This window comes from Hemiscyllium ocellatum, chromosome 14 (genome assembly GCF_020745735.1).
Source record: "Hemiscyllium ocellatum isolate sHemOce1 chromosome 14, sHemOce1.pat.X.cur, whole genome shotgun sequence".
Lineage (NCBI taxonomy): Eukaryota > Metazoa > Chordata > Chondrichthyes > Orectolobiformes > Hemiscylliidae > Hemiscyllium > Hemiscyllium ocellatum.
Window position 1 is genome coordinate 13,071,696 of NC_083414.1, and position 14,602 is coordinate 13,086,297.

Sequence of the window (14,602 nt, forward strand, 5' to 3'; positions counted from 1 at the left end):
AGACTAAAAAGTAACTCTGCTACATGTAAGCCAAATTGACACTGTTGTTCATTTCAGATGCTAACTCAAGGTTTCATTTGTCTGTTCAAGCAGATGTTAAATAATCAGCGACACTTCAAGAAAGAGTTGGCAGCTTTCCCAATATTCCTGGTCAATAGTTTTCTTTCAACCATTACTGCACATTATGTACACATATTTGCAGAACATATAAGACAGCACATATTGCTAGGGAGGAACCATTGCTGCTTTTGCTTATGAAACAGACACTGCACTTCAAAGAAGAAAGTCATTGACACAAAGCACTTTGAAATGTTTTCATGATGTAATGAGGTACTGGAAGAATGCAGTCCTTCTTTCTAAGCCACCACTGTCAAACTAAAACAAACTTTAAGTTGATTACCTTGAGACACACACCCAAGACAGGCCTGCTGTCAAACACCTGCACAGGAAGAATGTATTAATAAATGCAAAAATAGATTTCTTCAAAGTATGAACAATGTAAACAACAGAAATTAAAGCAAGGGTTCACAATTATAAGCTACATAAACAGACAGCTGTTATGTCACCTGCACTGGTGCAGGGTGGAACAGAGTTATCAGGAAAACAGGGGAATTGAAAATCCCAAGACTTTCAGTGTGACACTGGCAAGGAGGAGTTCAACCAGATACTATTCCATGAAGTAGGGGAACACTTCCTCAAAAGTTGGTAAAAGTTTGAAGCTCTCTTCTAAAAGTATCAAATCATGCTATATAAAATGTGAATGTGAATTTTAAATCAGAGATTGATAGATTATTGTTAACCAGAGGTATTCAGAGAATCACAGAAATGTTACTGTGCAGAAGGAGGTCATTCAGCCAATCATGTCTGCAAAAACTCATCAAATGAACATCGTTATTTAGTGCAAATCTCCTGCTTCATTCCCATATCCTTGCACATTATTTTCAACCAAATAATCATCCAATGCCCTCTTGAATCCTCAACTGAATCTGTGCCTGCCGCTTCGAGCCAATGTATTCCACACTGCAACTACTCGTTGTGAGAAAAAGCTTTTCATCACCTTGCATTTGCTTCTTTGGCAAATCACTTTAAATGTGTCCTTTAGATCTTGCTTCTTTTACAACTGGGAATAGTTTCTCCCCATTTAATTTATCCAGGTTCCCTCATGATTTTGGAAACCTCTACCAGATTTCCTGAAAACCTTCTTCTCTCCAAGAACAGTTCCAACTTCTTTAATATATCCTCAGAAGTGAAATTTCTCATCCCTGGAACCATTCTTGTAAACCATGAAAATTCAATCTGAAATCTCTCCAGCTCACTCACATCCTTTGGATAATGTGGCGCTCAGAGCTGTACACAATTAGAGATTATGAGGAAAGGGCAGGTAAAAGGAGTCAAATGGCAGAATGGCCTACTCCTGTTCCTGTATTCCTATCATAAAAGAATGGTACAAAAATTGCTTACCCTCACCAAAATAAAAAATTGCTACTTTTTTACCTTTACAAGATTTACGAGGATATGGAAATCCCGCACAGCTACATTCCATCGCAGCAACTTCTCTATCTGTACCTGAAACCAATTAATTTCTGTTAAAATAGTAATGGCTTTAAAATGTAATAAAAGAGTTTGATTTCTTTCCCCCCCCCCATTTTTATATAGTTGGGTGTCACAATGTGAGCAGCTTCTTTCATCTCCCCTAATCACAAACTCTTTCTGGTGTGTGGCCTTCACTATGGTTTTATATTAATAAAGGCAAAATATTACAGACGCTGGAGAAGCTTAGATGGTCTAGCACCATCTGTGGATAGAGAAACGGACTCCTCTCACAATTCTGCTTGTTTCTCCACAAACGCTGCCAGCAACACTCTCTCTAATTTTTTTTTACATGGGCTTTTAAGGTCCATATACAGCAGTGACCTTTGGAACCAGAACACAGAACATTACAGCACAGTACAAGCCCTTCAGCCCATGATGTTGCGCTGACCTGTGGAATCAAGCTGAAGTCTATCTAACCTGCACTATTCCAGTCTCGCCCATATGCCTATCCAATGACCATTTAAATGCATCTGAAGTTGGAGAGTCTACTACTGTTGCAGGCAGTGCGTTCCACGCCCCTACTATTCTCTGAGTAAAGAAACTACCTCTGACATCTGTCCTATATCTATCACACCTTAATTTAAAGCTATGTCACCTCGTGCTAGCCATCGCCACCTGAGGAAAAAGGCTCTCACTGTCCACCCTATCTAACCCTCTGATTATCCTATATGTCTCAATTAAGTAACCTCTCAACCTTCTTCTCTTTAACGAAAACAGCCTCAAGTCCCTCAGCCTTTCCACACAAGTCCTTCTCTCCATACCAGGCAATATCCTAGTAAATCTCCTCAGAACCCTTTCCAGTGCTTCCACATCCTTCCTATAATGCGGTGACCAGAACTAATTGCAACTCCAAATATGGCCACACCAGACTTTTGTACAGCTGCAGCATGATCTCATGGTTCCGAAACTCAATCTCTCCACCAATAGAAGCGAACATGCCACATGCCTTCTTAACAACCCCATCAACCTGGGTGGCAACTTTCAAGATCTATGTACCTGGACACTGAGAACTTTCTGCTTATCTACACTGCCAAGAATCTTACCATTAAGCCAGTACTCTGCATTCCTGTTACTCCTTCCAAAGTGAATCACCTCACACTTTTCTGCATTCAACTCCATTTGCCACCTTTCAGCTCAGCTCTGCAGCTGGGCTGCTTCTCTGTAACCTACAACATCCTTTGTCACTATCCAAAGCTCCACCGACCTTAGAGTTATCCGCAAATTTACTAACCCATTCTCCTATGCCCTCATCCAGGTCATTCATAAAAATGACGAACAACAGTGGACCCAAAACAGATCCTCGCGGTAGTGTGTTACTGAAAAAGCACAGCAGGTCAGGCAGTATCCGAGGAGCAGGAATATCGATATTTCGGGCAAAAGCCCTTCATCAGCCCTTCCTCATGAAGGGCTTTTGCCCGAAACGTTGATTTTCCTGCTCCTCTGATGCTGCCTGACCTGCTGTGCTTTTCCAGTACCACACTACCGCGAGGATCTGTTTTGCTCCTCATGACAGGCTTCATTCCAAATGGTTAGAAGTGAATTGGTTGAAGATAGTAGAATGTCAAAAAATAAAACTACCTCGGTTGAATCAGACTGCATGCCAGCTGGAATACTCTTTACAGACTTATCCAATTCACTCATCATTACTCGGTAGAAGATGACAAACGTTTGCCTGTTGAGAGATCAAGTAGTTTAGTTCACTATTTCGTCAAGTTTTCCTCACCTCAGTCTCCAGCTTCACCTTGATATCTTTTAACACCAAAGAATGATTGAAAAAAGTGGCAAATTTTCTGATGGGCATTTTATGTGATTACAGCGACAGTGATATTGAGATGATTCATTGGTGTTTTTGTCATTGAATTCTTGGATCCCAAATGATATTTCTCAGTGAGACTGGGTTTGTCCCATTGGAGTCACAGGCATAAATTGGTTTCCAGCCCTTTGATGGCACAGTTTAACTCAGCCCCAATGAATCCAGATTAAGCACCATTAAAGTGAAACCATTGGTAAACTTCTATTTAAGTCAAGATATGAGTGGTGCTGGAGTCAGGCAGTATCCGAGGAGAAGGAAATTCGATGTTTTGGGCAAATCAGGAATGGTTTCATAATTTCATAAATTATATCTCATAATTTCAAAAGTTCTAAAAGTTGGCAAAAGAAACACTGTTAATACCTGGACAGTGTTGGAAATGTATTTGAGCTTCCATCCTTAGTCGAATTCAACAGTTCGGGAACACCCACACCAGCAATTTCCTCCACAGACTTCAGCACATCATCTGTGTGCTTCAGGTAAATACTGAAAACATGGTTTAAAAAAAAACAAAAACATGCCATCAGTTTATGAATGTTCACCCAACATAGCAATACTTCACATCATATGTCAATTTATTTCATTCCCATCCACACATTCCATAGTAAAGCTAGCAAAGCAAACAACGCACTATTGACCTGTTAATGCAACTAACTGAAGGCATCTGATGAAGAAGCACATCAAAGGTTATTGAGCAAAATAGAAATGCATTGTGTACAGGGTAGCATATCAGTATATATAGAAGATTGGCTGCCAAACAGGAAGCAGAGTGTATAAATGTGTCTTTTTCAGTTTAGCAGAACATAATAGGCAGTATGCCACATGGATCAGTGCTGGAACCTCAATTGTTTACAATTTAAATAAAGGACTTAGATGAAGAGCCCAAACACATGGTTGCCAAATTTACTGATGACATAAAATAGTTTGGAAAATAAGCAATGAAGTTTTAACAAGCCATGGAGTCCACTAAAAGATTTATACAGGTGAAGTGAGTGAACAAAGACCTGGCAATGAAGTTAAAAATGAGAAAATGTGTGATTTTTCCACTTTGGCAGGATGAATAGAAAAAATTAAGCATTTTACCTAAATTGTGAGGGATTCGAGAGCTCTGAGATGCACAAGGATCTGGGTTTCCTCTTGCATGAATCACAAAAGTATAGTTTGCAGCTACAGCAAGTAATTAAGAAAGCTAAAATGTGATCAACTATTATGAGGGAAACTGAATACTAGGTAGGGAAGTTATGCTTCAGTTATGCAGGTCACTTCTGAAGTACTGTGCATGGTACTGGTCAACTGTGTAACAATGTTGTGATAATTCCAAACCAGGATGTTGTGGTTTGGAAAGGAATTTGCAGGTGGCAGGAATCCCATACATCTTGTTCTTCTCAGTGTTTGAGGTTTGGTATTTGGAAGGTGTTAAGGAGCCTTGGTGAGTTTCTGCAGTGCATATTGTGGATGGTACATACTGTTGCTATTGAGCTTTGGTGGTGAAGAGAATGAATGTTTAAGATGGTATATGGGGTTTCAATCAAGCTTGGAATACCTTTGGTGTTTCACTCGTTAAGACAGTGTATTCTATCACATTTCTGACTTGTGGACAGATTTTGGGGAGGCAGAAGGTAAGTTATGCACCACAAAATTTTCAACATGTACTTGCTCTTATCATTATGTAGTGGTCCATTTATGATGGTGGTCAACCTCCAAAACATTGAAAGTGGTGGACTTAGTCATGGTAATACCATCAGATGTCAAGGGTAGATGACAAGATTCTCTCCTAGTGTGAGTGGTCATTGTCTGACACAAATGTTACTTATAACATTTTCAAACGTAACTTGAGCATTGCCTAGGTCTTGCTGCAATTGGACATGGACTGCTTCAGTATCAAAGCTGTCTGAAATGATACTATACATTGCAAAAATCAGCAAAATCAACATTTCTAGCTGTGTGATAGAGGGAACATCATTGATTTACTTACCATAGGAGGGTTTCAAGAGCTTCATTGTATTTATTGCCTTTCTCTTTTTCCCCATTGGGCAAAACCCAAGATTGGCACAAGAAGCCTCGTGTAATTGACGCTGAAAGAAGGGCAATCAGTACAACCATTTAAACACTCGTATCAACTCATTATCCTCTTCATATAAGTCATAAAGTTTAAAATGCAATCATATAGCTTTAAGGAAACAAAGGTAAGTTCTGACCAGAAGAGATATTAAATAATGTTAAGTGGATGTTGTATAAACCACATTGTTAAATGTCCATTTATAAATTTGTCAGCCCCAAAACAATGCAGGTCATACAACAGCCACATGAGAGGAACACAATTATGAAAATGAAGAAACAATGTTGTGCATTAATGCTTTGTCCCTGCAGCCTACTCCAATCCCTCAAGATTTTCTTTGCACTTCCAATTCTGGATTCTTATGCATTCCGGATTTTAATTTTTCATCAATTGACATTGAGGCTGTTTCTGCCTTCTGGGCACTAAGCTCCAGAATTCCATCCCTAAACTTATCCATCTCCATTTTCCTGCAAGAGCCTCCGTAAAACATGACTATTCTGATTATCTGTCCAAATGCTCCCTCATGTGGTTTGTGTTAGACTTTGTTTAATAACACCTCAGTGATTGACCTTGTGATGTTTTCTTATGTTGAGTTTAATGTACTGCTATTGAATTGCAAAATGCTTACATTGCCTATTGCACAATTCCACCAATAGCCACGAGGATAACAAATGTCAGGTTCGTTATTCAGCCATCTGAACGGATTGATCATTTCAAAGCAGCATTGGCAGCAAGATGCAACTCTTTGAACTATGAGGTCTGGCTTGAGGCAAGCAAATAGGCTCCTTCTTTCACTGTTACCCTACAACCTTGCACTCTCCTACAACCCCTATCGAAGTTATAAAGGTGGCACCAAAGACAAAAGTCACGACAAACCTATTTTCTCCTTGTACTGGTTATCCAGAGATTTCTCTGCTATGACAATTAGAAGCTGGGTAAGGTTCACCGCAGAACTACAGCGGGGAATGCTGCTCTGGAAATTCTGCAGGTATCGAAAAGCCTGCCTGCAGGGATAGAGAAAACAGTTTGTAAGCTGCACAAGAATGAATTTGCTAAGTAGATTAATAACAGATTTCACGTGTTCTGCTATTTGAAAAACAATCAACTTGAAAGTAACATCAGAGAACTGTGCTAATGAATGGTGATTAAAGTATAATTAAACAAAAAGAGAAGGATCTCTAATCCACTTCCTTACGGTCAGATTAACAGAATTACACAGCATGTGACATAGCCTAAGGTCAGAGGATGGAGAAAAGATATCATAGTAGGACCAAAATATTTAATACATTTAAAACTAATTTATTATAGCAAGTCTACAGTGGTCCTTTTAAATTTGATTTAGTTCCCACAGTTTTAAAACAGACTGACAGAATGGGGAATGTATGGCAAGGGGAAAAGTTCTAAGAGATGATTTTAATATTTGGAGCACCATGTGTAGACATGCTCTATTAATCCCAAAAGAAAAAAATTACTGGAGTGGACACAGAGAAGCATTGTACTATCAAACTCAAAACTTGAACTGACACAACGGAAAACTGACCAGCCTAGCCCTGCTCTTATCACTGAAATGAGAAGATTCCTGAGAACAACTTGGAAAACTATAAAAGGTTAGGATAAATAATTAAACTTTTCAGTTGTATACAAAATTTAGGCATGAAAGATGACTTTTTCAATTTTTTAAAAGAAAATCACTTGTGGGACATAGGTGTCATTAGCTGGCCAGTATTTATTGTCCATCCCTAGTTGCCCTTGAGGAGGTGGTAGGACTTTGACCCAGCAACACTGAAGGAACAACAATATATTTCCAAGTCAGGATTGTGATTAATTTAGAAGGGAGGTGGAATCCCCATGTATCTCCTGCCCTTGTCTTTCTAGAAGGAAGTAATCTTGGCTTTGGAAGGTGCAGTCTAAGGATCGTCGCTGTCTCAGGTGCCTTTCTGTAGTGCATTTTGTAAATAGTACACATGCTGCCACTGAGCGAGTGATGGAGAGAGTTGATGCTTGTAGGCGTGATACCGATCAAGTGGGCTGCTTTGTCGTAAATGATGTCAAACTTGAGTATTGTTGGAGCTGCACCGATCCAGGCAAGTTTTCCATCACACTTCAAAGTTTGGGAGAAGATTTGTAGCTCAGGTGCTCATGGTTGTGGTTCTGTTCGACGAGCTGGGAACTTGTGTTGCAGATGTTTCGTCCCCTGTCTAGGTGACATCCTCCGTGCTTGGGAGCCTCCTGTGAAGTGCTTCTGTGATCTTTCCTCCGGCATTTGTAGTGGTTTGAATCTGCCGTTTCCGAGTGTCAGTTCCAGCTGTCTGCTGCAGTGGTCGGTATATTGGGTCCAGGTCTATGTGCTTATTGATTGAATCTGTGGATGAGTGCCATGCCTCTAGGAATTCCCTGGCTGTTCTCTGTTTGGCTTGTCCTATAATAGTAGTGTTGTCCCAGTCGAATTCATGTTGCTTGTCATCTGCGTGTCTGGCTACTAAGGATAACTGGTCATGTCGTTTCGTGGCTAGTTGGTGCGGGAGCAGCCTCGCCATCATTTATTGTCCATCCTTCATTACCCTTGAGGTAGTGTTGGTGGTGAGCTGCCTTTTGAACTGCTGCAATCCATACAGTGCAGCTAAATCCACAATGCTGTTAGGAAGGGAGTTCCAGAGTTTTATTCAGGAAAGGCAATATTTTTCCAAGTCAGGATGGTGAGTGCCTTTGACAACTTGCAGGTGGTGATGTTCCCACATATCCACTGCCTTTGTCAGAGTAGGTGAGTTTGCAAAGTGCTGTCAAAGAAACTTGGTGAATTTCTGCATCTTGTAGATAGCACACACTGCCACTACTGAGTGTTGGTGGTGGAGGGATGTAGTGCCAATCATTTTGGTAAGCTGCACTCACCCAGATAAGTGCAGAATATTTCATCACACTTCTACCTTGTACTTTGTAATGATGAACATGCTTTGGGGACTCAGGTAGTGAATTACTCATTGCAGAATTACTTATCTCTAACCTGCTCTTACAACCACAGAATTTGTATAGATAGTCTAATTCAGTTGCTCGTCAATGGTAATTCCCAAATTGTGATGTGAGGTGCCGGCATTGGACTGGAGTGGACAAAGTTAGAAGTCACACGACACCAGGTTACAGTCCAACAAGTTTATTTGAAATCACAAGCTTTCGAAGCATAGTCCCTTCGTCAGGTTGGACTATAACCTGGTGTCACACGACTTCCAAAATATTGATAACAATTAGTAATTAGTGATTTTGGGCATTCTTTAACTATAGGTATTGGTGTCGCCATAGTCTTTCCAGACCATAGGGGCTGTTCTCTCATTAGAGAGAAGCAACTGGTGGTGATTTAACCTGAGGATCACCAGACCTCAGAAGAGGGAAGAGGTTGAGAAGGAGTGTCCTTCACGGTAACCTCAAACCAGTGATGGGAATTGAACCCATGCTGTTAGCAACACACAGCTCTGTAAACCAACAATCCAGCCAACTGAGCTAAACCGATTCCCAACCATAGCTGTTAGATTTACATAATGGATTGAATTGCTAGACTAGTTCAGAAGGCAGATGTTATCAGTCACATAGCCATGGGATTGGACACGCAGTTAACTCATTGCATGGCACTTACGTAGCATGATTGATATTTGCCACTTAACAGACCAAGCATGGAAATTGTCCTGGTCTTGATGCTAGATTAGAGTGGTGCTGGAAAAGCACAGCAGTTCAGACAGCAGGAAAATTGATGTTTCAGGCAAAAGTCGTTCATCAGGAATACAGGCAGAGCGTTTGAAGGGTGGAGAAAGGAGCAAAGAGTCTTGATGCTACATATGGACATGGACTGACATTTGCAACTGTGTCTTCAACTGTTTGGGTTTCATACTTTGGGATTTCCTCCTCAAAGTTCGCCACCACTTCTTTTTATAAAGCCCCATTGAACCCATCTCCTCTGACTGTTATTTTGTCCTTCCCTCATTATACTACCTTCTCAATTTTTACTGATTTTGTCTCTGAGAAGTACCTTGGAATATCTAACAGCATCAAAAATCTGTCAATTTAAACTTGTAGGTGTTATGACAGACACAATTTAATATGAAAAATAATTTCCAGGAGTAGATGATGGCTGTAGGTAATACTCCTTCTTAAGCTAAAGTTATCATTTTGGTTCCAAATTCAGTAGATAGAACTTGTTTTTTACACTATAGTCAAAACACTATCAGATTCTCATGATACCTGATAAGTTCCTCCATTTCCATTTCACCATCTCCCTCTTTAAGTCTATTTGCCAGGACACCCAGGGCTAACCTCAGTAGTTTACGGTTTTCATGCTGGGCAAATCCACACCTGTATTTTTAAAGAGAAAAGAGAACATTTCTGTTACAGTAGCAGTAACGTTTCCTGTTTCCAATTCTGGTCCATTAAGAAGTCAACTGTTGTATGTTTTTTGAATAGTTAAATCATAGACGTTCTGTCTCTTCACTTGTCCTTGCCTAATTTAAAGTCATAAAGATGTACACCATGGAAACATACCCTTCGGTCCAACTCGTCCATGCCGACCAGATATCCCAACCCAATCTAATCTCACCTGCCAGCACCTGGCCCATATCCCTCCAAACCCTTCCTATTCATATACCCATTCAGATGCCTTTCAAATGGTGCAATTGTACTAGTCTCCACCACTTCCTCTGGCAGCCCATTCCACACACACACCACCTTCTGCGTGAAAAAGTTGCTGTTTAGGTCTCCTTTATATCTTTCCCCTCTCATCCTAGACCTATGCCCTCTAGTTCTGGACTCCCCCACCTCAGGGAAAACATTTTGTCTATTTACCCTATCCATGCTCATGAATTTATAAACCTCAATAAGGTCACCTCTCAGCCTCCGATGCTCCAGAGAAAACTGCCCTAGCCTATTCAACCTCTCCAACCCTGGCAACATCCTTGTAAATCTTTTCTGAACCCTTTCAAGTTTCACAACATTCTTCCGATAGGAAAGAGACCAAAATTGCCACAATTTCATTTATATCTGCTGTACTGAAAGAATTGCATTTGTATATGTATCTATAATCAAGTCATCACAGTTCAAAATAAAACTGAGATGATGTCAAATACAATAGAAGCTTGATTATCTGATATAATGGAAAAAAAAATTTTCAGATTTGCCGGTCAGTTACACTGTTCTGATGCGCTTGAACTATTAATCTAATAGCTACAGTCCTTGCTGAACACATGCCTATGGCTCAGCTCCACACTCACATAAGCACAGCAACTAAAATCTTTGAAGTACTGGAACAATTATTAAAAGCAGTGTGGCCTCACTTCCAACAATCATATTTTCACCCACCAATCTCAATGAAACCACTAACTTTAAAAATTAACACACAACTTGTTCTTCTATGTAAATGACTACGCCTGTGAGCAGAACAGACTGAAAGTAATACCAATCACTAAATGATTGAGTTTTATTATACATTTTGAGAGGACCAGTCTATTTCACTCATATGGTGAAACCACCGATTTCTGTTAATTAGCCTCTACCCATTGCAGATTCTACACCTACCAAGCAAACAATGTGTTCAGGATCTGAAGGAGTAACTGATAGCATGCAGCCATCCGCTGATTCTCTTTTACATCTGTCCCGAGAACATCCACAACACCATTGTTCTCAGATATCATCACCTGCAGACCAAAAAACAGTAGCAAATAAAAAGGAAAATGGTCAGTCTTCACTAACATATTCCATAAATCTAAAACTAAGGAGTCATCTTCCCGAAGTTTCAAAGAAATTAATTCCAGAGTTTCTGAATATGCTGACTTCACCTTGTGATGCCTAACGTGGTAAACATACATTCTTTGCAGAAGATAGTTTTTTTTCTGACATCAGCAGTTTCATACCTGACCTCACACATGGTTAGAAAGTGCCAGAGAGGATCAAGGGAGACATTAATTCTTGGTTCAGGATTGTTTTGAGTTACACGTACTCACCTTTTACCCTTCATCTTTTGAAGGTGGTAGCTCATTCTTGGCACCACTGGCTATCTTCAATATTTAACTCAAGTAGTTGAGCTTTATACATAAGCCCAAAGATTGACTGTCAGTTGGTGATTGGGGCAGCATGGTGGCTCAGTGGTTAGCACTGCTGCCTCACAGCAGCAGGGAGCTAGGTTCAATTCCAGCCTCAGGCGACTGTCTGTGTGGAATGTGCATATTCTCTCAGTATCTGCATGGGTTTCCTCCCAGTGCTCCGGCTTCCTCCCACATTCCAAAGATGTGCAGATTAGGAGAATTGGACGTGCTAAATTGTCCATAGCATTCAGGATACATTAACTCGGGTAAATGTAGAGTAATAGGGTAGAGGAATGGGTCTGGGTGGGTCATTCTTTGGAGGGCCAGTATGGATTGGTGGGCCTAAGGCCTGTTTCTACACTATAGAGATTCTATGATTTATCTTAAGTACCTCATAAGCATATTGATCTTATTTATGTCTAACATCCAAACATGTATTTTCCAAAACTGATCATTGAAAATGTGTCAGTTTGCTAATTTTCCTAGTCCCCAGCACAATGATCAAGATATGTCTGTGCTGTCACCAGGCTATGATCACTTGCACTGAGTAAGGAAATAATGAGAACTTTTGCAACTCTAATTTCAGTACCACATCATGTGTGTGAATATCCAGCAAACTATCAGTGTAGTATTGTTTCAGTTGCATTTCACGGGTTAATTTTCTTTTATTCTTCCCTGAAATCCCTCCCTGAACCTTACCACAAATACATACTGGAGTTCTGGCCAGAACGTTTTATTAATAGCTACTGTAATCTACACTAGAGGAATTCTCGGCAGTCAACCCTTCAATTTTCCATCCCTTCTTGTGAGTCTGTGTCTTCAAAAGCTCAATTCTTTAATCGGACAGAGAGTGGAAAACAGTATAGGAGCATCACAGGAGCAAACCCACATCCTAACCTTTTTAAAACAAACCTTTGCTTCACGTGTTCACGATAAATCCTACATCTTATTGATTGAAGATAAAAAGACTCATGAATCAGAAATAAAGAGCAATCCACCTGCCTCAGGGTTCATGAGTGATCTCAGCACCTTGCTGTAATGCTGTGCCTAATTAGCTCTTACCTGGAAGTAATTGTGAACACTTTCCAAATGGTTACACAAAGGATTGAGCAATTCTATAGCAGACTGAGCAAGGGCTTGTGGAGTCATTTGACGCAAGTGTGAAAATCCGACATCTCGATCACCTTTAACCTAAATGAAAAGAAGTAAATACCATGTTTCTGAATACATTCAGACTTTGACCTTCATTTATACATAATGCAGCTTTCCCACTACAAATGCAATTGAAGAAAATATAAGCACATTGAAATAAATAAAGACTTGCATTTACATAGCGCATTAGCAAACTGCAACAACTTCAGAACCGGCATATGTACTTTTGAAAAGTAGTGATTTGTTAAGAAAAGCAGCAGTTAATTTGTCCACAGGAAAATACAATAAACAACCATGTGATACTGATCAGATAATCATTTTTCTCTCCCAAGAATAGGGTGAGGGACAAATATTGGCTCATACACCGGAAAAACTTCCTTGTACTTCTTAAAATAGCACCATGGGATCTTTCATGCCCTCTCAGTTTAATGGCACATCTGAAATAAATCTGACATAGCAGCACTGCCCACAGTACTGCACTTGAATGCTGGCCTAGACATTTTCTAAAAGATTCTGAGTTGCTAAGGTCAAAACATGCAGCAAAGCATCTCACAATTTTATAATCTCCATCCTCCCTTACTTCATGAAATATAAAGAAGTTTCTTGACTAATTAGAGAGACTTAAGAAAAGAATGTTTTTGAATGGGGAGACAGGTCACAAATAAAGGTAAATTTAAAATGGAATGCTTCAATAAACCTGTGGCTAAAAGAACCACAGAAAATGTTGAAGAAATTCAGCAGGTCTGGCAGCATCTGTGGAGAAAAAGAAATAGAATTAATATCAAGTCTGAAATGACTATTTGGACTCAAAACATTAAATGTATTTCTCTTGCCACATATACTGCCAGATCTGCTGAGTTTCTTCAGCACTTTTTGATGTTTGTTTCAGATTTCCAGCATCTACGGTATTTTGCTTTTCAGTGCCGAAAAGAACATATGAGGATATTCAGGACCTTCTCAATAACCTTTTTGTTACACTAAGATATAACTTTGCCCACTTTGACCAATTTTTAAAGATTAGATTAGGTTAGATTCCCTACAGTGTGGAAACAGGCACTTCAGCCCAACAAGTCCACACAGCTACCTTTGATGCTAAAAAATTTGTTTCCCTTCATGCCTAGATTATGTAATTTAATAACCAAGAAATAGCTGTCCTTGCATCACTTCTTGACATTCAAGTTGGCTGCATGTGCTTCTGGCTTTCTGCTTTTGTCAGGAATAAGTGTCTTGTTCTTATAGGATCACGTTCCACCTCCATCCCTTCACTCCCTCAGCAACAGAGATGAAGAAGTTATTCTGTGGGAAATGTTAAGGTGGACCTATGATTTTTCTCATGGACACACAGCATTAGAAGAGCAACATACTTTGGCACTCAGCCACCTGTGACTGAAACAAATGATGTGCAATGTACATTACTCAGTGGTTCCAATGCAACAGTCAAGTGATGACGGCATTTCAGTCTTTCTCATGTATCAAGTAAAAATAGAACAAGAAACATTTGTAAAAGATTTGTAAAGCTGGCCCAAAGAGTGTTGAATAGTGTCTGTATATTGTAATCTGTTTATGAATGTTACCTCGCCAAACATTACAGCATGTGAACTATTCCATATTACGCTTCCACATTCCAGAGAATCTACCTTACTAATAAGTCATAAATATCCTTCCTATATCCATCCTATATCAATTGTCAGTATCTATTTACCTTTAAGAAGAGCATTTTTTTTGCAGCAGTTGCAACCAGCATGTAGTCCAATTTGCGAGCTAGATCCTCCAGAAGAAACACTAGTTCAGCTGACCCTAGCTGTACAACTTCAGTAGCCTATAAAGGAGAAAAAACATAAATATTGATATTGACCTAAAAGCTACAGTGAAATTAAGTAGCCCATTTTGGTCAATTTAGCGCACTAGTTTACCATTAAATTTAGCTTT

The 14,602-nt window shown here is 39.7% G+C and overlaps 1 protein-coding gene across 3 annotated transcripts in view; it reads right to left on the reverse strand.

Annotated features, from left to right (window-relative positions):
• The window catches only part of fancd2 (FA complementation group D2), a 103,438-nt gene that overhangs the window by 19,664 nt on the left and 69,172 nt on the right, over positions 1-14,602 (reverse strand). For all 3 annotated transcript variants that reach the window (XM_060835367.1, XM_060835368.1, XM_060835370.1), the window contains 10 exons: positions 14,376-14,492; positions 12,584-12,712; positions 11,016-11,134; positions 9,690-9,800; positions 6,339-6,466; positions 5,379-5,478; positions 3,767-3,889; positions 3,172-3,265; positions 1,495-1,566; positions 401-439 (listed from right to left, as the gene is read on the reverse strand). In XM_060835367.1, the coding sequence (XP_060691350.1) occupies positions 401-439; positions 1,495-1,566; positions 3,172-3,265; positions 3,767-3,889; positions 5,379-5,478; positions 6,339-6,466; positions 9,690-9,800; positions 11,016-11,134; positions 12,584-12,712; positions 14,376-14,492 (1,032 nt within the window). The remainder of the gene's footprint in view (positions 1-400; positions 440-1,494; positions 1,567-3,171; positions 3,266-3,766; positions 3,890-5,378; positions 5,479-6,338; positions 6,467-9,689; positions 9,801-11,015; positions 11,135-12,583; positions 12,713-14,375; positions 14,493-14,602) is intronic.